Genomic DNA, 24345 nt, shown 5'->3' on the forward strand with positions numbered 1-24345 from the left:
GGGAAGTCTGAGCATTGTGGCCGATGCCCAGTGCCAGACAGCTATAGAGGAGATCGGCACTGGTTCATCCCCATGACCATCACCTACCCAGCATGAAAATTGAGCACAGTTTCTCCCCGTTCTCCCTGTTTTGTCTCCTTCCTCCCCCTCCCTGTGACAGCGGAGTCCGAGCATAATGGCCAACGCCCGGTGGAGCTGCCAGACAGCTATAGAGGAGATTGGCCCTGGTTCTTCCCCTTGGCCGTCACCTACCCAGCCGGACATTGGACACAGTTTCTCCCCGTCTGCCTGTTTTGTCTCCTTCCTCCCCCTCCTCTGACGAATTTACCTTAACAATTCTTTTTAATCCCATGTTTGATTATGCTTTGTAACAAATGTAACTTGTAACCTGTAATTCACTGATCCTCATGTAAAGCACTCTGATACCTACGGGTTGATTATACTTTGTAACAAATGTAACTTGTAACCTGTAATTCACTGATCATCATGTAAAGCGCTCTGATACCTACGGGTCTAGCCAGTGCTATATAAAACTCAATAAATAAATAAATCTCACAGTAGTGCCAGATGCATCACTCCTGGGCTGGGGTGGCCATCTGGGAGAGGTGGAGATCAGGGGACTCTGTGCTCACTCGGAATCCAGACTCCACATCAACCTTTTAGAGTTCTGTGCGATCCGACCAGCATTGAAAGCCTTTCTCCCCTCCATCAGGGGCAGGCTAGTGTTCATGGACAACACCACTGCCATGTGGTTCTACTACGAACAGGGTGGGGTGGGGTCGTGGACCCTTTGTCAAGAGGCCCTGCTCCTCTGTACCTGACTGGAATGCTAGGGCAATTCTCTGGTGGTTCAACATATGGCCGGTTCTCTGAACGCCAGATCGGGTGAACTCAGCTGAAGGTGCCTAGGGGATAGCGAAAGGCCTCTCCATCCAGAGGTGGTGCAAGGTCTCTTTCAGCAGTTGGGAGAGCCTTAGTTAGAACTGTTCGCCACTGCCGAGAACGTGCAATGTCAGCAGTCCCCGTGGCTGGCAGAATTAGCCATAACATACGTCAGGTGGGTCATGCAGTTTTATGGGGCTAAACCTGGTCCTTTCTTTGACACACTGCCTCTTCCACCTACCGCAGAGCAGCTTTTGAAGAGAGACTTGTCGATTTTGCTGTAGGAAGCATGGGTTGTTTTGGTGAAAGGAGCCATAGAATGTGTCCTGGTCTCAGAAATCGGAACTGGATGTTCCTACCGTTTTCTGTGCTGCAAAAGGGCGGAGGCCTCTGTCCTTTTATAGATCTTCTCAATTTCTTAATGCGAAGGACAAATGTTCACTGAGGGCTTGAGAACGAACACTGGATCCGGAAGACAGGATTATAGTGCTGGACAAGCAAGACACCTATTTCCATGGATCCGTCTTGTAGGCCCGTAGGCCCACAGGCCCAAGGTGTGCCATGAGAATTTTCAGTTTGTCGTTCTCCCTTTTGGCCTCTCCAGTGCCCCCTCGGCAGCCACAATGGTGGCAGTTGTAGCATACCTTTAGAGATGGCGTGTACCCGTCTACCCCTACCCTGACGTCTTGACTAATGAGTCAGTCGCTGACCTCCTCCAGATGACTGCAAATTTCCTGACATTGCTGGGGTTCACAATCCACATGCTAAAGTCACACTTCACTCCTTCTCAGAGGCTCTCTTTCATTTGAGCCATTCTGAATGAGGAGGAAGATCCTTCTCCTACCTGGCAGCCAAGACATGGAACTCCCTCCTCACTCACCTACGGCTGACCCAGGATCACCTCTCCTTCAGGAAATTACTCAAGACCTGGCTGGTCGAGCAGTAGCGTCCCCCCCCCTCCCCGCCTTGAGACCCTTACGGGTGAGTAGGGCGCTCTACAAATGTTATGATTGATTGATTGATTGAATACGGTGCATTCTGGGGACATCACTCCAGATCAAAGAGTTGCGGACATTTGGGCTATCAGCCTGATGTTTCAGCCTCTGTACTTGGTCTCAGTAGAGATTGATGTCTGCTCACCAGGTTCAGGCTTAATCTCTTACACCTACTGCAAACTTCTCCCACGGGCTGTTTTAACCAGGAATCTATGGTGCCCTGCGGCTGCAACACAGTGTCTCAGTAGGGCACTTTACAGTTTGTGATGTTCTGCAAATTTTATGGTGACCCCAGAAGATTTTTTATTTTATCATTGTTGAAGGGAAAGGGTTTTTTACCGAGTATGCCCTGCACTTGTATATCTCCAGATGTTGCCTGATGAATTTACAATGTTTAGCATAGCCTGCTTTTTAGAGCTATCATGGTACGAAGGAACACATGGAAAGACTAGAAGGGTTTCATTTTAACACTGTTTCATCTCGCTTTTATTGGCCTTTATGTCTTGTTTTTCAAAGTCTTTTTATTTATAAGAACGTTACAAGTATGCATACATTACAATCTTGCATCCCTGCCAATCTAATATCGAAAAGTTACAATCCGATAATGAACATCCAACCGCTCTCCCACCCCCTAACCCCCTTCCCAATGCCACGTCACACGTCTGATATATCTAACCCATGTCTCCCTTCCGATGGGGAGGCACAGATGTTGCCTCGATACGCATTCCATTTCCCCCATATCTTATCCCATTTCTTGTGGCAACCTCTATTCCACGTTCTGTTTTTAATGTGTTTTATCTCTTGTATTTTTTTATGGTTGGAAAAGCAACTGAGTAAAGGAACTGAACTGAGTCACTTTTAAATCCAAAGGGCCCATTGAGGGACATAACATTAGATAGCTCTGCCTTGTGCTGTTAAATAACCATTCTGCAAAGGTCATAAGAAAGGACTGGTAATTTCTTCCAAGCATTTTATGTGCTACCTTTTGCTACATATTTATAGATTGGTTACCCCAGTGAGTCTGAAATTAAGTGGGTTTTACTTTATGAACTGAAAAAGTAAAACTGTATCAATGTTATTTAGCTTTACATATTTGCCATTGGCTGACAAGTTAATGATAAATGTTTGATTTTACTCTTTGCAGCAAATCACAGTGCGAAGCAGTGCCGAACCCCTTGTGCCTCAAGGACGGCTTGTGGAGAGTGTACAAGCGGCAGTTCAGAGTGTATGTGGTGCAGTAATATGAAACAGTGTGTTGACTCAAATGCGTATGTGGCATCCTTCCCTTTTGGACAGTGTATGGAGTGGTACACCTTGAGCAACTGTCCACGTGAGTATATAATGTAGCAGTTCATCTTTAAGTAGTAAAGGTTATCTGTTTTTACATTGTCATAATTTTAGCTTATTTACATGGGCACAGAATTTAAATAAAGTTTTTTGATAAGGCCAATAACGCTTTGCTGAAAACTTAAGTGTGTACTTTGACTTTTTCCAGATGTTTCTGGACTCATTTGGCGTCTGCTGAGGACTGCTACTTTCCAAACAGGCCCAGTCCCATTTGTTTTTTGAAAATGGTATGCTTTTGGCATTTGTGCAGCTGTTGCTATTTCAGACATTTTCCACTGACACCCACCAAATTAATTAATAACAACTTAGCCAGAAAATGTTAATGCACAGACCTGCACATGCCATACAACTTTGTGACATTGCATTATTTTTGTCAGAATGCATTTTTGTACCCAGGATAAGCTATTGGAAGGACATAAACTGCCAATTCCATTCCATAGTCTCAGATTCGAAAATGGGGATAGAGACTGAATTATGATTAAGTTGTATAGAAAATAAAATCTTGTTTTTCTCGATTGGCTTGTTTGCTGTATAGAGACTTCTCTTTTTTGCTTAATGGGGATTGCTAGCTGCTAATTGTTCAGAGTCAAGATTTGATTAACATAATGGTGATAATGTAGCTCATTGAATTATAAGGGCTTGCTCCAAAAATCTGTGAGTGAATTGCAAAACATATTGCCAGCAGCACTAGCTCCCACTTCCTTCTTTCCCAGGACTATCATCGCACTGAAATATTATGTGTAACTATGTAAAGGACAACATTGCTTGAACTTCCTACTTAAAGTTAAATGCATAATTACATATATTCTGTGTGTATATGGCAACAGCTCTGTTAAGGATGCATGGCCAGTCCTTTTCTGTTACCTTGTGTGTTACTTGAAGTCTGACAACAATACACGGATCCTTCAAAAACAATACCAAAAATGAGCTGCGCATGTACGATTTTAGGTGAAGTAATACATGTTAGAATAATTCCAGCAGTATGCATGGGCCTTGAAACACTTTTTTTTATTATTTATGTCTATATAAAATCATCATACGGTGCAACTGTACTCATGCTCATAGGATAAGCAGAGCCAGTTTGAAGTACATCTAAGGACTGATTATTTCTTAAGTGTAGACTGACATGTTCTAGGCAACAAATGTCCAGACTGTATTGCAGAATGTGAGGTGCAAAATGTTTAGTATGTGTAAAAAAACAAATAAGTGCAGCCTCTTAGGCCTGCAGTGAAAGCTGTGAAAAAGTGTTCTTGTTTTAAAGTTACTGGAGCTTCCTCCACCCCTGACGCGCGCTTTATTGACAGTTACCTCTTAGTTCTTTTTTTATACTACTGGACATAAGTTGAAGAAGAGAGAAAAAGAAAAGGATGGAGCAATCCTATTTAAAAACATTTGAAAAGCAGCCACGTCCTGAAAGACTCCTACTGATGGAGATCCAAGGAGAGGAGATAGAGAGGGAAAGATGAGAACCAACACCACTCCCTGTCATACAAGATGGACGTCTCGGGTAATGCCGTCACACTCCTGGGCATCATCCCAAAAAAGTTCATTCGAAGGCTAGCTCAACACCAATGGCATTGACCTCACAGGAGGAATTCTAAGTTTTTGCCATTGACTCTCTCAAGACAGTTCGATTCTGTTCACTTGATATAGAAAATCCACTCACCAAGACCTGCATTCCCACACCTATCAATATTTTCAGATCTGGATGCTTAACCATAATCCAGTTTGGGTCGTCTGCTTCAGATGTATGGGTGAACAAAATGTCACAATCTGCTGGAATATGTTGGAGGCAAGTTCCCTTGAGAAGCTGCCAACTTCTCAGGAGGAAAAAGATCTTTAGGTAATTAAAGAGTAGAAAAAGGGAATGACACCAAACACTATGTGACATGAAAATTAATGAATTGGGAAAGTCTAGAAAAGCTGCAGAGCCTCCTAAAAAGGCAGCTGCAAACCTGCTGGCAGGTGTGGCATTTTGGAGTTGGAGAGAAGGAGCAGCAAAAAGGAGCACAAGACAAAACAGGCTCAAGTGAGAGACTCCCAACCTGCAGCTGTGGGATTTGTACAGCATCTTCCGAGGACCGCGAACCGGGAAAGCACTGCGGTTCTTAGATGGGCAAGAAGCTACAGATGCAACACAGTTTTCTCTAAATTGACATTGAGAATTTCAGCACAGTAAGCATCGCCATCTTCAACAAAGAGACTTAGGGCAATTCCATGACGAAAGTGTTTCATGACCGGCCGTTCCTCCCCATCCTGTATTCTCATTGAAAATAGCTCCTTTTCCTGCTCACCATAAGGACAATCTTTCCTTTTCAATTTCCATTGCAGGTGCCTTTACATCTCCCATAAACACTAAAGAGGTTTGAGATGGAATTGAGTGGTCCACCATATATCCTCCCCGCATGATTAGTACTCTAAAATAAAAATGTGCTGTTGCGTTGCTCCATCAAAACTTCACTGGTGTCAATGAATATTGTGAAGACAGACAGCGGATAGCATACTTTATTTGTTCTTTCTTCCTTTTCTTTATCCTGGATATAAGAGAGCGAACAGGTTGAGCCCTCCAGGGCTGTTCTCCGGTTGCAGACAACTGGTTCAGTCCTCTTCTGATTTTCCACAGGTCGAGGAGTTTTAGGACGTGGGAGCCTTGAGGTTCCACATTTGTGCCTGGCATGAGTCTGTAGGTGGAATGACTCCTGCAGACACCCTAACCAATGGCGGTAATGATGCTCAGTGTTCACACTACCCACTTTGTCCATTTTCAAGATGGCCAAAGTCTTAGCTCCACTGAACTTGGGTTTTAAAGTGTAGGAGGGTGTTGGGGGAATGTACCATTGTAATCCTGGTGTCCTCCCATATATATAACACTAAAATCCAGTTTTAGGCTATAAAAACAACAAACTAAGACATAAGTCTGTTAACTTCAAAGCTGAGCTTTTAGCAACCAGACAGTGGAGACACAAACTGCTTTGTCATTCTGTTTCCCTCATTTGGCGTGTGCCAAAATATTATATGTAAACCCAGCGGACCTATCAAACTGGCTGTGACACTGTAATGGCACAGAGAATGCTCATAGCCTCACCCCGGTGATCACTCTAAACCAGTTTTGAGATAACTCTCCCTCCCAGTTGGGTTGGTGCCTGGCTGACTTAGAGGATGAAAGGGGTGGCAGACCTAGGGGTGAGCTACAACTGTCTGTGACAGGGTAACTATTACAAAACAATGGGGTGACCCAAAATTAGCCCGAAGGACCTGGGTAATACATGATACATACAACAGTTCTCCAATCGTAAGCGGAAAGAAACAAAGGGGCACAGAGTAAATTAATTTCTCTAAACCTTATGTTAAAACTAAAAACAAGAGGTTACGGCAGGACAACAGAAACCATCAAAAAGAATTTAGACACACACATGTAAATTACCAAACATTTTAGTTGACAGGGAAGGCACCTTTGAAGTGCATGAATTTCTCTGGGATCTATAAGTGCAGTGGAGAATTATTCTAATATTTATGAATTCAATGAAGATTCCTATGATGCAGGTTTAGGACTACAAATTAGTAACCTTTCATTATTTAAAATAAGACGAGGAGTTTGCAGTTTCTTTAAATGCCATGCTGGTATCTGAATATTTCACAATTAATGTCTTGAAGGTTTAATTCCTTAAAACTGTGAAAATGAGTTAAGCAACTTCATATTAAGTGACCTTAAAAGACAGACACAATTTGTGTTTTAATTGTAATATTTTTATTACAATCTCAATTAACAATGCATTGCAAAATAAGCCATCTCCTTCAAACATACCAACAATACTTTGCTGTAGGTGGTACAGTATCCAATAGAATCATAGCTTTGCCATGCACATTGACTTTTCGTTTCTTATGCCCTGAAGAAGTCATTGGGTGATTGTTTCCCTTGACGAAACACGTGTCGGCTTTGTTTTCCTGGGATACATTATGTACGATTCCAATGAATATTGTATGAAGACTGACTATATGATGGAAACCTCACGTTTGTTAAGAGAAAATAAAATAAAAGGAACTGATTGAATGAACTTACAATATTGAAAGAATATGATCTGGTTTTTCTTTTCTCTTAAGACTCAATATTTGCGGTGTTGTGCTCGGGGACTGGAAATCTAAGAGGTTGGACATCATTTTTTTTTTTTAAACTTTATTTTTTAGATCTGAAAGAGACACGTTAGTATTAGATTCCTTACCTTAGAATATCCCCAGGCGTCAGACTGGATCCGGAAAATTTTGCGTAGCAGTACCCTTGCGCGTCGGTAGGCGTCGTCTGCGGCTCCGCGTCGTGGGCGCCGTGATGATGTCGTCGGAGTACTTAGACGCCGCCTCCGCGTGCTGACGTCAGTTCTTCTTTTTTCCGCGCCAGCAAGCGCAGATCTGGAAAAAGCAGTAACCCTAGTCATTTTTGACTAACTTTTTTGATCCTTTTTTGATCCTGTTTCGAGTCTTTACGACTCCGATCGGTGCCTTAGGGATGCCCGGCTTCAAGCCTTGTGATGATTGCGACCGGCTGATGTCGGTCACGGATCCTCACCGCGTCTGCTTGTCGTGTCTGGGCGTCGACCACGACGACAAGGCCTGCTCCGACTGTCGGGCCCTCTCTTCAAAAGCCAGGCGGGAGCGGTCCCGTAGGTGCCTCGAACTCCGACAGTCGGTCCCGCGCCGTGAGAGGTCCCGTTCCCACGGGAGGTCGAGGGACAGGTCGCGGGCCCGGAGCCACCACAGCTCCGAGAGTAGGCCTCACTCTTCCGGGTCGAAGTCGTCGTCAGATAAGAGGCACAAGAAGTCCAAGCGGCGTCATCGCTCCTCGGACTCCCCCCAACGCTCGCACGATGCGGCCGGGGGTTCGGGTGACACCGCCCACGCGGCTCCGTCGGGGCCGCGGGCGCCGCGTCCGGCTCCATACCCTCCGGTCCCTGGGCTGAACGCGTCGCCGGAGGAGATCGAGTGCTTCCTCATGGTCATGAGGAAACTCTCTCCTCCGGGTTCCGCGACGCCTCCGGGCCCAGCGGACCCGTCTGGGAGTCCTAGCGGATCGGCGGCTCCGGCCCCGATGCCGTCGGGTGCTTCGGTCCCGACGCCGCCGGCGCCTTCGGGCCCGGCGCCGCAGCTCCCTGTTATCCCGGCGCCTTCGGGCCCGGCGCCGAGGGGTCCAGTTGTTCTGACGCCGCCGGCGCCTTCGGGCCCGGCGCCGCAGGACGCCGCTGGCCCCCCTTTGGGATCTGGTTTGTCGCCGGTGGATCTTACGACCTCCCCGGCGTCGGACCCTCAGGTGTCGCCTCCGGCGCCGGCTCCGGCCGGCCCCAGTCCTACCCCATTCCTGTTCAGCCGTCGGGACGGCCCCGATGGGCGCCGCTCCAGACGCCGTTTGGTGATTTTCACTTTTACGAACAGGCCCCATTAATTGAAGACCCTGAATCTCAGGAGATGGGTGAGGAGGAGGACTGGGAGGGGTCTGAGGACCCTCTCACCAGGGAGTGTCAGTCTGATGAGGACTGGGCAGGAGACCTTGGGGATGCCAGTGGCCTGGACACCTCTCCAGACACTGGTTTTGTCTCCCCTCCTACCGTGGCTTCGGAGGAGGGGGCTACATATAGTGTGGTGCTGATGAGGGCTGCCAAGGCCTTGGGCCTTGAGCTCCCCGTCGCGGCCGTGAGGACTAACCTCCTCACTGAGGTCCTTAAACCGCAGGCAAGCTCGGCCGAGCCTCTGCTGCCCTTTAATGAGGCCTTGACGGACGTTCTTTTGGGCACTTGGTCCAAGCCCGCTACGGGTTCGCCCGTAGATAGGAACGTGGCCAGACGCCACCGCCCAGCCCCGGGCGACCCATGTTTCCTGTCCACCCACCCCACCCCCGAGAGCCTGGTCATCCAGGCCTCCAATTCCCAGACCGCATTCCCGTCGGCCCCGCCAGATCGGGAATCCAAGAGGTATGACCAGTATGGGAAGAAGATCTTCTCAGCCTCGGCCTGCGGTCTTCCAACACCGCCTGCCTCTTGGGACGTTACACCCACTCAGTGTGGGATAAGGTCGCGGAAGTGCTGCCAGAGTGTCCGTTGGAGGTACGGGCCAAACTCGGCCAAGCCCTTGTGGAAGGCCGGGATGCAGCGAAATATTCGATTAGGTGTGGGCTGGATACCACCGACTCGCTAGGCAGAGCGATGGCAACGACGGTGGCGGTCAGACGCCACGCCTGGCTGAGGTCCGCCAACTTCTCGGCAGATGTCCAGAACACTCTTATGGACATGCCGTTCGATGGCCGTCGCCTCTTTGGCGACAAGGCAGACCACGCGCTTGAGCGTTTTAAGGACTCCAGGGCTACGCCAAGTCCTTAGGCCTTTCGGGCCAGCGCCAGCAACCGGCTGCCTATCACTCCTTTCGTGGCCACGGAAGGGGTGCGCCCACACGCGCCGCCAGCCACGCACCGCAGGGCAATACCTTACGCGGTGGCGGCCGTGGGAACCGCCGTCCGGGCTGTCTGGGGCAACGGCGAGGTCAGTCCACACCTTCCCCCGCAGCATCAGCCTCAAAACCCTCCTAGTCCGTGCTTTCAGGCCCATGTGACGCCAGTTGGAGGCAGGGTTCGCCATCACCACCTCCACTGGCGCACCGTCACTTCGGACAGGTGGGTGCTGCAAATCGTCCGAAGGGGCTACTCCCTCCCCTTCGAGGCGACTCCTCCAGCCATGCCACCGCAGAACCACCGTGTATCGGGGGATCACTTGCGACTTCTGCAGGAGGAAGTTATGGCCCTTTTGGCCAAGGGGGCCATTGAGCGCGTTCCTGGGCCAGAAGTAGGGTGTGGTTGCTACTCCCACTACTTCCTGGTACCCAAGAAGGGCAAAGGGGGCCTACGCCCTATCTTGGATCTACGGAACGTCAACGGCTTCCTCCGGAAGGAGAAGTTCAAGATGCTGACACTGGCTCTGGTTCTTGCTGCCCTGGACCCAGGAGACTGGATGGTAGCGTTGGACTTGCAGGACGCTTATTTTCATATCCCCGTCCTGCCTGCCCACCGGCGCTACCTGCGGTTCATGGTGGGCCACGAGCACTTTCAGTTTACCGTGCTCCCCTTCGGCCTCACCAGCGCCCCACGGGTGTTCACGAAAGTGATGGCGGTGGTCGCAGCTCATCTGCGTCGGTTAGGGGTTTCAGTCTTCCCCTACCTCGACGGCTGGTTGTTGAAGGCGGGCTCGCCCCAGACAGTCGTCAGCCACCTCCAGACGACGGCAGACCTCCTGCACCAGCTGGGGTTTTCCATCAATGTGCCGAAGTCGCACCTGTGTCCCTCTCAGAAGCTCCTCTTCATCGGAGCGGTTCTGGACTCGGCGCGATTTCGGGTTTACCCACCCGAACAGCGGGTCCGGGATATTCAGGCTCTGATTCCCATCTTTCAGCCGTTATCCCGGGTCTCGGTCAGGTTGACGCTGCGGCTTCCGGGGCTGATGGCCTCCTGCATCCTACTGGTGCATCACGCCAGGTGGCGGATGCGGGCTCTGCAGTGGGACCTGAAGTTTCAGTGGGCCCAGCATCAGGGCAACCTATCCGACCACGTCCTGATCTCGGAGGGCACTGCGAGACAGCTGCAGTGGTGGCTTACGGACCGCGATTGGGTCAGCGGCAGATCCCTCTCCCTACCCCAACCGGAGCACGTAGTTGTGACGGACGCGTCCCTCCAGGGCTAGGGAGGCCACATGGGAGAGGCGGAGATCAGAGGCCTCTGGTCTCCGACGGAGGCCCGGCTCCACATCAACTTGTTGGAGCTCAGGGCGATTCGTCTAGCACTGAAGGCATTCCTCCCCTCTGTCCGGGGGAGTGTAGTGCAGGTGTTCACGGACAACACCACCGCCATGTGGTACTGCAACAAACAGGGCGGTGTGGGGTCGTGGATCCTTTGTCAAGAGGCTCTTCGCCTTTGGCAATGGCTGGAACGCCAGGGCGTGACCCTGGTGGCTCAACACCTGGCAGGTTCTCTGAACGCCAGGGCGGACGAGCTCAGCCGTCGGTGCATGATGGATCACGAATGGCGTCTGAACTCGGACATGGCGCAAGGCCTCTTTCAGCGATGGGGAGAGCCTTGGTTAGATCTATTCGCCACCGAAGAGAACGCGCAATGTCATCAGTTCTGCGCGTTGGAATTTCCAAGGCGGCACTCGCTCGGAGACGCTTTTCGTCGCGAGTGGAGTTGCGGTCTGTAGTACGCCTTTCCGCCTATACCACTTCTGCCCAGAGTGCTGAAGAAGATCGAGCGCGACCGGGCCCAAGTCATCCTTGTGGCTCCGGACTGGGCTCGAAGGTACTGGTATCCAGAGCTAATCAGTCTGTCAGTCGATCCCCCGGTTCGTCTGCCTCTTCAGGAGGACCTTCTGTCGCAGCAGCAGGGGACGGTCCTCCACCCGAACCTGTCCAGTCTCCACCTCCATGCTTGGAGATTGAGCGGCGACAGTTGAGGCCATTTGACTTGCCTCCTGAAGTCTGTAACATCATTCTGGCAGCCAGGCGTCCCTCCACAAAGTCGGTATACGCCTGCAGGTGGAACAGATTTGTGTCATGGTGCACAGCAAAGGCTGTGGATCCTCTTTCTGCCCCTCTTTCTGAGGTTCTTCTCTTCCTTCTTTCTCTTGCCCAGCAGGGCTCTGCTCTGGGCACTATCAAGGGCTACCTTTCTGCCCTTTCAGCCTTTCTCAGGCTACCTGATCAGCCTTCTTTGTTCAAGTCCCCTATTGTAAATAGATTTCTTAAGGGCATCACTCACACGTTTCCTCCTGTTCCGTTTGTGATGCCTCAGTGGGACTTGAACCTGGTTTTAACATTCCTGATGTGCGCTCCCTTTGAGCCACTTCACAACTGTCCTCTTCGCCTTCTGACTTTGAAGACTGCTTTCCTGGTTGCCATCACCTCTGCCAGGAGAGTGAGTGAGCTCCAGGCTCTATCTTCTAAACCTCCTTTCCTCTCTGTCCATCCGGACAAGGTCGTTCTGAGGACTTGTCCTTCTTTCCTGCCCAACGTGGTCACGGCCTTTCACATCTGGCAGTCTATCACTTTGCCAACCTTCTTTCCGCCACCGCATCCCTCTAAAGAGGAAGAGCGGCTCCATCGTCTGGACCCAAAACGTGCGCTCTCATTCTATTTGGATCGCACACGCTAGTTCCGGGTGGATATTGATATTGATATTGAAATGTATTTGTAGAGCGCTCGTTCGCCCGGGGGCTTCATGGCGCTATAGACAGGGACACAACGCATCAGTCAGAGGAAGCATAAAGGAGCTCATCAGAACGCTTGGGAGAAGAGCCAGGTTTTGAGAGAGTGTCTGAAACTGAGAATGTCCCTGGGCTGAACGCGTCGCCGGAGGAGATCGAGTGCTTCCTCATGGTCATGAGGAAACTCTCTCCTCCGACGGGTTCCGCGACGCCTCCGGGCCCAGCGGACCCGTCTGGGAGTCCTAGCGGATCGGCGGCTCCGGCCCCGATGCCGTCGGGTGCTTCGGTCCCGACGCCGCCGGCGCCTTCGGGCCCGGCGCCGCAGCTCCCTGTTATCCCGACGCCGCCGGCGCCTTCGGGCCCGGCGCCGAGGGGTCCAGTTGTTCTGACGCCGCCGGCGCCTTCGGGCCCGGCGCCGCAGGACGCCGCTGGCCCCCCTTTGGGATCTGGTTTGTCGCCGGTGGATCTTACGACCTCCCCGGCGTCGGACCCTCAGGTGTCGCCTCCGGCGCCGGCTCCGGCCGGCCCCAGTCCTACCCCATTCCTGTTCAGCCGTCGGGACGGCCCCGATGGGCGCCGCTCCAGACGCCGTTTGGTGATTTTCACTTTTACGAACAGGCCCCATTAATTGAAGACCCTGAATCTCAGGAGATGGGTGAGGAGGAGGACTGGGAGGGGTCTGAGGACCCTCTCACCAGGGAGTGTCAGTCTGATGAGGACTGGGCAGGAGACCTTGGGGATGCCAGTGGCCTGGACACCTCTCCAGACACTGGTTTTGTCTCCCCTCCTACCGTGGCTTCGGAGGAGGGGGCTACATATAGTGTGGTGCTGATGAGGGCTGCCAAGGCCTTGGGCCTTGAGCTCCCCGTCGCGGCCGTGAGGACTAACCTCCTCACTGAGGTCCTTAAACCGCAGGCAAGCTCGGCCGAGCCTCTGCTGCCCTTTAATGAGGCCTTGACGGACGTTCTTTTGGGCACTTGGTCCAAGCCCGCTACGGGTTCGCCCGTAGATAGGAACGTGGCCAGACGCCACCGCCCAGCCCCGGGCGACCCATGTTTCCTGTCCACCCACCCCACCCCCGAGAGCCTGGTCATCCAGGCCTCCAATTCCCAGACCGCATTCCCGTCGGCCCCGCCAGATCGGGAATCCAAGAGGTATGACCAGTATGGGAAGAAGATCTTCTCAGCCTCGGCCTGCGGTCTTCCAACACCGCCTGCCTCTTGGGACGTTACACCCACTCAGTGTGGGATAAGGTCGCGGAAGTGCTGCCAGAGTGTCCGTTGGAGGTACGGGCCAAACTCGGCCAAGCCCTTGTGGAAGGCCGGGATGCAGCGAAATATTCGATTAGGTGTGGGCTGGATACCACCGACTCGCTAGGCAGAGCGATGGCAACGACGGTGGCGGTCAGACGCCACGCCTGGCTGAGGTCCGCCAACTTCTCGGCAGATGTCCAGAACACTCTTATGGACATGCCGTTCGATGGCCGTCGCCTCTTTGGCGACAAGGCAGACCACGCGCTTGAGCGTTTTAAGGACTCCAGGGCTACGCCAAGTCCTTAGGCCTTTCGGGCCAGCGCCAGCAACCGGCTGCCTATCACTCCTTTCGTGGCCACGGAAGGGGTGCGCCCACACGCGCCGCCAGCCACGCACCGCAGGGCAATACCTTACGCGGTGGCGGCCGTGGGAACCGCCGTCCGGGCTGTCTGGGGCAACGGCGAGGTCAGTCCACACCTTCCCCCGCAGCATCAGCCTCAAAACCCTCCTAGTCCGTGCTTTCAGGCCCATGTGACGCCAGTTGGAGGCAGGGTTCGCCATCACCACCTCCACTGGCGCACCGTCACTTCGGACAGGTGGGTGCTGCAAATCGTCCGAAGGGGCTACTCCCTCCCCTTCGAGGCGACTCCTCCAGCCATGCCACCGCAGAACCACCGTGTATCGGGGGATCACTTGCGACTTCTGCAGGAGGAAGTTATGGCCCTTTTGGCCAAGGGGGCCATTGAGCGCGTTCCTGGGCCAGAAGTAGGGTGTGGTTGCTACTCCCACTACTTCCTGGTACCCAAGAAGGGCAAAGGGGGCCTACGCCCTATCTTGGATCTACGGAACGTCAACGGCTTCCTCCGGAAGGAGAAGTTCAAGATGCTGACACTGGCTCTGGTTCTTGCTGCCCTGGACCCAGGAGACTGGATGGTAGCGTTGGACTTGCAGGACGCTTATTTTCATATCCCCGTCCTGCCTGCCCACCGGCGCTACCTGCGGTTCATGGTGGGCCACGAGCACTTTCAGTTTACCGTGCTCCCCTTCGGCCTCACCAGCGCCCCACGGGTGTTCACGAAAGTGATGGCGGTGGTCGCAGCTCATCTGCGTCGGTTAGGGGTTTCAGTCTTCCCCTACCTCGACGGCTGGTTGTTGAAGGCGGGCTCGCCCCAGACAGTCGTCAGCCACCTCCAGACGACGGCAGACCTCCTGCACCAGCTGGGGTTTTCCATCAATGTGCCGAAGTCGCACCTGTGTCCCTCTCAGAAGCTCCTCTTCATCGGAGCGGTTCTGGACTCGGCGCGATTTCGGGTTTACCCACCCGAACAGCGGGTCCGGGATATTCAGGCTCTGATTCCCATCTTTCAGCCGTTATCCCGGGTCTCGGTCAGGTTGACGCTGCGGCTTCCGGGGCTGATGGCCTCCTGCATCCTACTGGTGCATCACGCCAGGTGGCGGATGCGGGCTCTGCAGTGGGACCTGAAGTTTCAGTGGGCCCAGCATCAGGGCAACCTATCCGACCACGTCCTGATCTCGGAGGGCACTGCGAGACAGCTGCAGTGGTGGCTTACGGACCGCGATTGGGTCAGCGGCAGATCCCTCTCCCTACCCCAACCGGAGCACGTAGTTGTGACGGACGCGTCCCTCCAGGGCTAGGGAGGCCACATGGGAGAGGCGGAGATCAGAGGCCTCTGGTCTCCGACGGAGGCCCGGCTCCACATCAACTTGTTGGAGCTCAGGGCGATTCGTCTAGCACTGAAGGCATTCCTCCCCTCTGTCCGGGGGAGTGTAGTGCAGGTGTTCACGGACAACACCACCGCCATGTGGTACTGCAACAAACAGGGCGGTGTGGGGTCGTGGATCCTTTGTCAAGAGGCTCTTCGCCTTTGGCAATGGCTGGAACGCCAGGGCGTGACCCTGGTGGCTCAACACCTGGCAGGTTCTCTGAACGCCAGGGCGGACGAGCTCAGCCGTCGGTGCATGATGGATCACGAATGGCGTCTGAACTCGGACATGGCGCAAGGCCTCTTTCAGCGATGGGGAGAGCCTTGGTTAGATCTATTCGCCACCGAAGAGAACGCGCAATGTCATCAGTTCTGCGCGTTGGAATTTCCAAGGCGGCACTCGCTCGGAGACGCTTTTCGTCGCGAGTGGAGTTGCGGTCTGTAGTACGCCTTTCCGCCTATACCACTTCTGCCCAGAGTGCTGAAGAAGATCGAGCGCGACCGGGCCCAAGTCATCCTTGTGGCTCCGGACTGGGCTCGAAGGTACTGGTATCCAGAGCTAATCAGTCTGTCAGTCGATCCCCCGGTTCGTCTGCCTCTTCAGGAGGACCTTCTGTCGCAGCAGCAGGGGACGGTCCTCCACCCGAACCTGTCCAGTCTCCACCTCCATGCTTGGAGATTGAGCGGCGACAGTTGAGGCCATTTGACTTGCCTCCTGAAGTCTGTAACATCATTCTGGCAGCCAGGCGTCCCTCCACAAAGTCGGTATACGCCTGCAGGTGGAACAGATTTGTGTCATGGTGCACAGCAAAGGCTGTGGATCCTCTTTCTGCCCCTCTTTCTGAGGTTCTTCTCTTCCTTCTTTCTCTTGCCCAGCAGGGCTCTGCTCTGGGCACTATCAAGGGCTACCTTTCTGCCCTTTCAGCCTTTCTCAGGCTACCTGATCAGCCTTCTTTGTTCAAGTCCCCTATTGTAAATAGATTTCTTAAGGGCATCACTCACACGTTTCCTCCTGTTCCGTTTGTGATGCCTCAGTGGGACTTGAACCTGGTTTTAACATTCCTGATGTGCGCTCCCTTTGAGCCACTTCACAACTGTCCTCTTCGCCTTCTGACTTTGAAGACTGCTTTCCTGGTTGCCATCACCTCTGCCAGGAGAGTGAGTGAGCTCCAGGCTCTATCTTCTAAACCTCCTTTCCTCTCTGTCCATCCGGACAAGGTCGTTCTGAGGACTTGTCCTTCTTTCCTGCCCAACGTGGTCACGGCCTTTCACATCTGGCAGTCTATCACTTTGCCAACCTTCTTTCCGCCACCGCATCCCTCTAAAGAGGAAGAGCGGCTCCATCGTCTGGACCCAAAACGTGCGCTCTCATTCTATTTGGATCGCACACGCTAGTTCCGGGTGGATATTGATATTGATATTGAAATGTATTTGTAGAGCGCTCGTTCGCCCGGGGGCTTCATGGCGCTATAGACAGGGACACAACGCATCAGTCAGAGGAAGCATAAAGGAGCTCATCAGAACGCTTGGGAGAAGAGCCAGGTTTTGAGAGAGTGTCTGAAACTGAGAATGTTTCCACACGTTTTAAGTTGAAAAGGAAGGGAGTTCCAGAAGGCAGCCGCAAGATGGTCAAAGCAACAACCTCCAAGACGCTTCCTTTTGTAAGTAGGGACAGTCAAAAGATGTTTATGCATAGAGCGAAGATTCCTGGAGGGGTCATATTTTTTGAACAGATCTCTGATGAATATGGGGCCAGATTGGTGTAAGGACTTAAATAAAATACAGCCAGTCTTAAAAGCCACCCGTTGCTCAACAGGCAGCCAATGTAATTGTTTTAGGCCCAATCTGACAGACTGCCTCCTAGGTAGATTCAGAATGAGTCTGGCTGCCTGATTCTGAATCAGCTGGAGGCGTTTTAACTCGCCGACCTGGAGCCCAAGGTAAAGACTATTAGAGAAATCCAGTCTAGACAGAACCAGGGAGATGACAATCTGTGTGAGCGCTTCCAGAGAGAAGAAACGAGCAATTTTCTTAATTTTCTTCAACTGAAAAAGGCTGGAGGACACCACTGCACTGACCTGCCTTTTCAGAGAGAGATCTTCGCTAAGGAAGATTCCTAAGCTCTTAACTGAGGGCGATTTAGATGGTGGGGCTCCCATGCTGGCAGGCCAAAAGCCAGGGTTCCAGCTGAGTACACTCTGCCCAGGCAAGACCAACTCAGTCTTGCCTGGGTTGAGCTTCAGGTGACTGGAGCTCATCCAACTCAGGATGTGAGACATGGTGTTTTGAAACACTACCACTGAGTCCTCGGTGTTTAGGGGAAAGATGAGCTGCAGATCATCTGCGTAGTTGAAGATAGTGACTCTGGTGTCCCTAAGGGATGACCAACTCTTTGTTGGTTACGTGGGCGCTAAGAAGGGGAAAGCGGTACACAAGAGGACCATCTCCCGGTGGATCATCTTGTGTATCCAGGCATGCTACTCCTTGGCTAGGAAGGAGCCCCCTGCTGGATTGCGGGCTCATTCCACCCGAGCCACGGCCACTACCACTGCCCAGGGCAGGGATGTGCCCTTACAAGACATCTGTCAGGCAGCTACGTGGGCATCGCTGCACACGTTTGCAAGACACTACTGCCTGGACAGCCAAGTCCGGAGGGATGGCTTCTTTGGCCGTTCCGTCCTCCAGGACTTTCTGGTGTGAGTATTGGTTCGCAGACCCACCACTGGGGTTGGTATTGCTGGGGTATCTATTCTAAGGTAAGGAATCTAATACTAACGTGTCTCTTTCAGATGCACAAGTTACTACTTGTGTAACGATATATCTGTAAGAGACATTAGTTAGTATTAGATTCCTTACCGACTCACCCATCCTCCCCGTTCTGCGAACCGATACCTAGGGTTAGGGTTGTCCCCTTCAGGGCCCTAGTTTCACTGGCACCAGTGTTGGTTTTTGGCATAGCTCTGCGTTTCTGGCGCGGAAAAGCTGTGTCTAAGAACTGACGTCAGCACGCGGAGGCGGCGTCTAAGTACTTCGACGACGTCCTCACGGCGCCGACGACGGACGCGGAGCCGCAGACGACGCCTACCGACGCGCAAGGGTACTGCTACGCAAAATTTTCCGGATCCAGTCTGACGTCTGGGGATATTCCAAGGTAAGGAATCTAATACTAACTAATGTCTCTTACAGATATATCGTTACACAAGTAGTAACTTGTGCTTTACGTAACCTTTACAGGAGCATGCAATTGGCATCACTACAATGTATGCATACAATTTGACAACCTCATTATTGGCACTTAGAAATGTTGGCAGTATCCAGAAAGGTTCAGACACATAAGGAGTTGATCGAATAGCAGACAAATAAAAAACATCGTGAGGATGCAGCCAAGCACGTCACAACTATAGGTGGTATATAACTCTAGGGGTCATCCCCTTCCTCACCATCAGACCCAGACCCAACTGGAGCACACACCTCGCCACTCGCACTGCCAAACTCGCTCTGGGAGGACCGCACCCTCTCCGCCAGTCCCGAGGCACACATGACGAGCCAGGTGAGTAAGTCTTCTTTTTAGTTTCTCGTCTCTCAGAGTAAGTTGCATGTGGGTTTCCTCGGCCAGGGACCACTCTCTAACATTCCTAAGCCAATCCAAGTGATCGCCACCCTTCACCTGGCAAGCACCAACATCAATTGTAAAAGTTTATAGGAGAGCTTCCTTTTCTTGTGCCTGGGGACTAACACCAGCAAACAATGCAGGGGGTTCTTTGCTATCTGAAGGCCTGTAGTGGTGACTATACGATCCACCAGCCCCATCCAGAAACTCCTGACCGGAGGACAGTCCCAGGCTAAGTGTAAGAAGCCCGCTCCCTCCGCGCTACATCTGGGGCAGCTGTCTCCCCTGTCCCCAGAGATACGTTTCAGTGAAACTGGAGTCGGGTAGGTGCGGTGTAGAAAGTTAAAGTGTACAATTTGAACCGTGCATTGCATGAAACCTTGCGCGTAAGGGAACCTATACGCTTTTGCTGCCCTTGCTCTAGCGCAGTACTGAGATCTGCCTCCCACGCCATTCAGGACGGCGGCACCAGAGGGTTGGAGTCCTGTTTCATAGCCTTATACAGAAGAGAGACGCCCCTTACCGCAAGAAAGGAGGTGGTGAGTCATTGATGGTGCGTCCGGGCACTGAGTCCAGGTAACCTTCACTACATCCTGAAGACCCCGATAGTGCAGGTATTGTCCTCTCCGAAGGCCTCCTCCGCCTGTTCATAAGTTAGGAAGGACTCGTTGGGGTAGAGATCAGCTAGAACCCCGCATCCTCCCTCCCGCCAAGAGTGGAAAGACGTGTTCCTCCATGGCAATCCAGACTGGTAGCTGCCTATGGAACGGCGCCCTCCATAAGACCCTCTCAATAAACCGCTGCCAGATGCCCGCCGCATGACGCACTACATAAGGAAGATTCTCTTCCGCTCCCCTGCCCTGTATCAGCGCGACCTGTAGACTCTGGATATCCGCCCTACCCGCAAGGAGGCGCGTCTCCGCGAACCACCGGGGCCGCAGGCTGTAGCTGCGCCGCATAGTAATATAAGTCAAAGCGTGGCGCTTCCAGACATCCCTCCTCGTAGCTACGGACAACAGTGTGGAGTGCTACCCTGCTGCGACGGCCCGCCCAGAGCAGGGACGTGAGCAACGTGTAGAGAGTGCGGAAAACTCGTGGGGGAAGAGGACACAGTGAGTTCTGGAGGACATATAGCGTTCTGGGAAGCATTACCATCTTGGCGATGGCCAGCCGTCCCATCAGAGAAAGTGGCAAAGAATTCCAAAAGGATACCAACTGCTGCAAGAATGTGAATATCCGATCCGTATTCCGGGCCAGCAAGTGTGAATCCGTCGGGCCACCTGTATTTCAAGATAACGGAACCCCTCACGTTCCCATCGCAGCCAGAGGTCTGGTAAGTCTCCCAGTGGCACCGAGGCCAGACCCGCAAGCGGAAAGATCAAAGACTTACTGCGGTTAAGTCGCAATCCCGACTCCTCGCTGAACCGATCCAGGTGGCACAGCAATATCGGCAGTGCCTCCCGTGGAGCTGTCAAATAAAACAATGCATCTTCTGCATATAAAGAAATGCCGTTGCACGTGTCCCCCACCGTAATACCCCACTGTGCCATTTCCGTTCGGACTCGGACATCAAAGGGCTCTATGGCCAGAGCAAACAGGAGCGGCGAGAGGGGACACCCCTGGCGTCTACCCCTTCCCAGCCGCCACTCCTCAGACAGTGCAGCCCCAAGTCTCACCCTGGCGCGAGGGGCCCTATACAGGCTGCGAATCCAGCGACAAAAGTTGGGGCCCAATCCCACAGCCCGGAGGACCTCTAGCAGGTACCCCCAGTCGACTGTATCAAACTCTTTAGCCAGGTCGACCGACGCCAGAACCATCTGCTCCTCCCTACCATGTACCTCATGGATAATGTGATTCAACCGCTGCAGGTTCATGGCCGTGTTGCGCCCCAGAATAAACCCACACTGGTCTTCATGTACCAGGCGAAACATATGGCGCCAAGCGCGTGGCCAGTAACATGGACAAAATCTTCACGTCCGTGTTGATCATTGCAATCGGACAATACGAAGAGGGGTCATGCGGGTCCCCACCTGGTTTCGGGATCATACATATTTCCCCCAGTGTCATATTCAGTGGGAGAGTCTTGCTCTCAAACGCCTCGAGGAATACCTGCAGGAGGAGGCGTGAAAGTGTACCCTCAAAAGCCTGATAAAATTCAGGAGGGAACCCGTAGCTCCCCGGGGACTTAGCCCGTGGCAGGCGCAGCAATGCAGAACGCACCTCACCCAGCGTCAAGGCTGCCTCCAACTCCTCCTGTGCTGCTTTGGGAATCGACTGTAGGGTCAACCCTTGAAGTTAAGGGAGATAGGAGGCCTCGGAGATGGCAGGGTCCGTGGCATACACCTGCTGTAGGTGAGACTGGAGAACTCGTAGGATGCCCACTTCTGAGTGGACCATGCCTCCATTAGGCCCCGCAAGGCCACAATTTTCTCCGGGGCTTGCTCCAGACGAAGGATCCAGGCCAAAAGGCGACCTGATTTATCGCCCTCCCTGGGAAGGCGCTCTCTATATTGGGCGAGGGTATATCTGTCAAGCCGTTCTAGGATATCATGAATGCGAGACGGAGCATCCTGTTCCTCTGCTTGGGGTAGAGCATCAGGAGCCTCCGAGATTTGCAGGCTTAAGAGGCTACCGTAATTCCCGGTGGAGCTTTCTCCGAACCCCGTAGGTGAGGCCCATGCACGCCCCTCACCACCGCCTTTAAGGCGTCACATCTTGTGGCCAAAGTGAGCTCCCCTCCCCGTCGTTAAGAGCGGTTTCTATATGTTGTTTCCCCACCTGGTCCTGAAGGACGTCCGTCGGCAACCTCCAAGTCAGGGGGCGGGAGACAGGAGCCCCCCAATTCACCACACACGCCACCGGCGAGTGATCAGATAAAGAACGCGCCTGATGGGTAACCTCAAGTGACATGTTGGACTCTGTTTGCCACCAGAACTCTGTCCAAGCGACTATATGTATTGTGAGTTGAAGAATAACCGGTATACACCTTCTGACCGGGTTTCTCTTACGCCAAACATTAAGAGCTCCTATATTCCCATGACCTCCCTAAGCTTCGCTGTCATTCGTGGTTTAGTGCCAGCTCGGGGTGGGAACCTATCTAGAGTGGGATCTAGGACACAGTTAAAATCCCCAAACCAAAGCACCGGTGCCTCCCGGTCTGGGAGATCAGAACCTCCTGAAGGGTCTGGAAAAAAGACATGGTCATCCGTGTTGGGTGCATACGAGTTTAGTATGGTGATGTCCCTACCATCCAGTTTCGCTGGAAAGGAGCAGGTACCTCCCGTGAATGTCCGCTTCAACATATTGGTAGTAAACTGGACCCCAGGTGCCATCCATACTAGGACCCCCCTGGCATATGTAGAAAACGAAGAGTGGAACACCTGACCCCGCCACTTTCTCCCCAATTTTTGGGCTCCATCATCCGTAAGGTGAGTTTCCTGGAGGCATGCGATTGATACCTTGTGCCTGCGAAGGGAGGACAGGACCCTATATCTTTTGGTGCATGTACCCAGCCCCCTCACGTTCCAACTCAAAAGCGTATACCCCATGCCTGATGAGGTGTCCGAACAAGCCATAGTTTTTGACCGCTGTAACCACCCCGGTCCCGTGCCCGAAATCTAATACATACAATGCCTGCAACATTCCCCCCCCAACAACCCCTCCCAAAACATCAACTACTCTCCTCCCACGAGCAATATACTTGCAACAAAACCTGCAGATATGCCCCTCCATGCTAGTGCCAGGACGTGCACAGCCACCCCGTACGCCCAACCGGGTTGAACCGCCCAACAGATAAAGAAGAGAACTTCCCAGCCCCCACCCAGCTCCCGACACAACCAGCTGTTCCAACATCAAATGTAGGGGCTCGAACTATCATCTGATATATATATACGCAAATCTCAGAACCCCGACCCCCCCATAGTAGCAGCGCCCCCCCAATCACCCCCAAAATACTCTCACTGTCATGAATGGCTCCAGAAAGTCTGACCAAAGCCCATGGAACACTGCAGCCCAGCACAGGCAGAAACGTCCCTCAGGGCGGAACTGTGGAGTTAGCCACCGAGCCCCTGACTGTTTCAGGGACCGTATCCGTGGTAGGCGTAGTGTCTGTGGTGGGCTGGAGAGTCTCCGGGACCAGTTCTTCATACTGAAGAGGATCCACAGACAGCGCAGTAAGACCGTCTGCCCCCGACAACTCAAGGCGGAGGGCCCCATAGTCTCCCACCGGAATTCGCTGTCACTCCTCGCGAACAGCAGCCTCTGATGAAGTCCTGCGTCTGTTACTGCGTCTCCTTGATGTCCCCACGCACTCCGGGGTCCTCCTCGTGCGCCTGGCGGGAGGGCATCCCCCCCCTAATCTCCAGCCACTCCCATACCTCCTCCGGGGCTTTAAAGAAGTGTGCTTTCCCTGGGATATGACCTTAAGCTTTGCAGGGTATAATAGCATGTACTGTAGGTGTAACTCCCGAAGTTTCTGCTTGACTGCTAGAAAGGATTTCCGCTGTTCTTGTACTTGGTGGGTATAGTCCGGATAGATAGAAACCTTGGCGTTTTCAAAGGTGAGGTTCACTGTTTCCCTAGCCACTCTCAGGATACAGTCCCTATCCCGGTAGTTCAGGACCTTAGCAATGAGGGTTCGTGGTGGAGCGCCCGGCCGCGGCGGCGGGACCAGCGCCGTATGGGCCCGCTCAATTACAAAGACCTCAGGCAGGCCCGTGGGGGCAGAGTGTTGTACGGATCCAGTGTTCCAGGAAGCGCTCCGCTTTGCCCATCTCGGAGCATTCCGGATTGCCAAGGACCCTCTCGGAGCGTTCCGGATTGCCAAGGACCCTGATGTTACTGCGGCGTACCCTCCCTTCTGCATCTTCTGCCCTGCGCTCCAGCGCCCCTGTCGTGGCGGTGAGCTGCGAGACAGTCTTTCTCCAGGACGCCACCTCCCCCTGCAGCTGGACGATATTTTGCTCCGCGGTACAGACTTTATCCGCCACTTTCCGCAGATCCGCCCACAGCAAGTACACATCTATGGAGACTGTTTCAATTTGCTTCTCCAGGGCGGAACGGGACCCCTGTATTGCCTGCAAAAGTTCTGCCCGGGAGGGCTCGTCAGCCGCATCGCTTTGTCCTGACTGACGTGTGATCCGCTATGAAGGGAGTCTCTGGGTGGTGTATTGCGTGATAGTGTTGGGTTGAGATGCGCATGGCAGCCTGTCTGTACCCATCATAGTAGCTTGAAGGGACCGTACCGGGCCCTCGAGTGTCAGAGGTGTTGCTAGGCATTCCACCCCCCCCCCCCCCCCCCCCCCCCAT

At 52.9% G+C, this 24345-nt stretch overlaps 1 protein-coding gene across 1 annotated transcript in view; it reads left to right on the forward strand.

Moving 5' to 3' along the window:
• Positions 1-24345, forward strand: part of ATRN (attractin) — an 800866-nt gene that overhangs the window by 386991 nt on the left and 389530 nt on the right. The window contains exon 17 of the mRNA XM_078678722.1: positions 3022-3207. Coding sequence (XP_078534848.1) covers positions 3022-3207 — 186 coding nt within the window. The remainder of the gene's footprint in view (positions 1-3021; positions 3208-24345) is intronic.

The sequence above is a fragment of the Lissotriton helveticus genome, chromosome 2_2 (genome assembly GCF_964261635.1).
Source record: "Lissotriton helveticus chromosome 2_2, aLisHel1.1, whole genome shotgun sequence".
Classification (NCBI taxonomy): domain Eukaryota; kingdom Metazoa; phylum Chordata; class Amphibia; order Caudata; family Salamandridae; genus Lissotriton; species Lissotriton helveticus.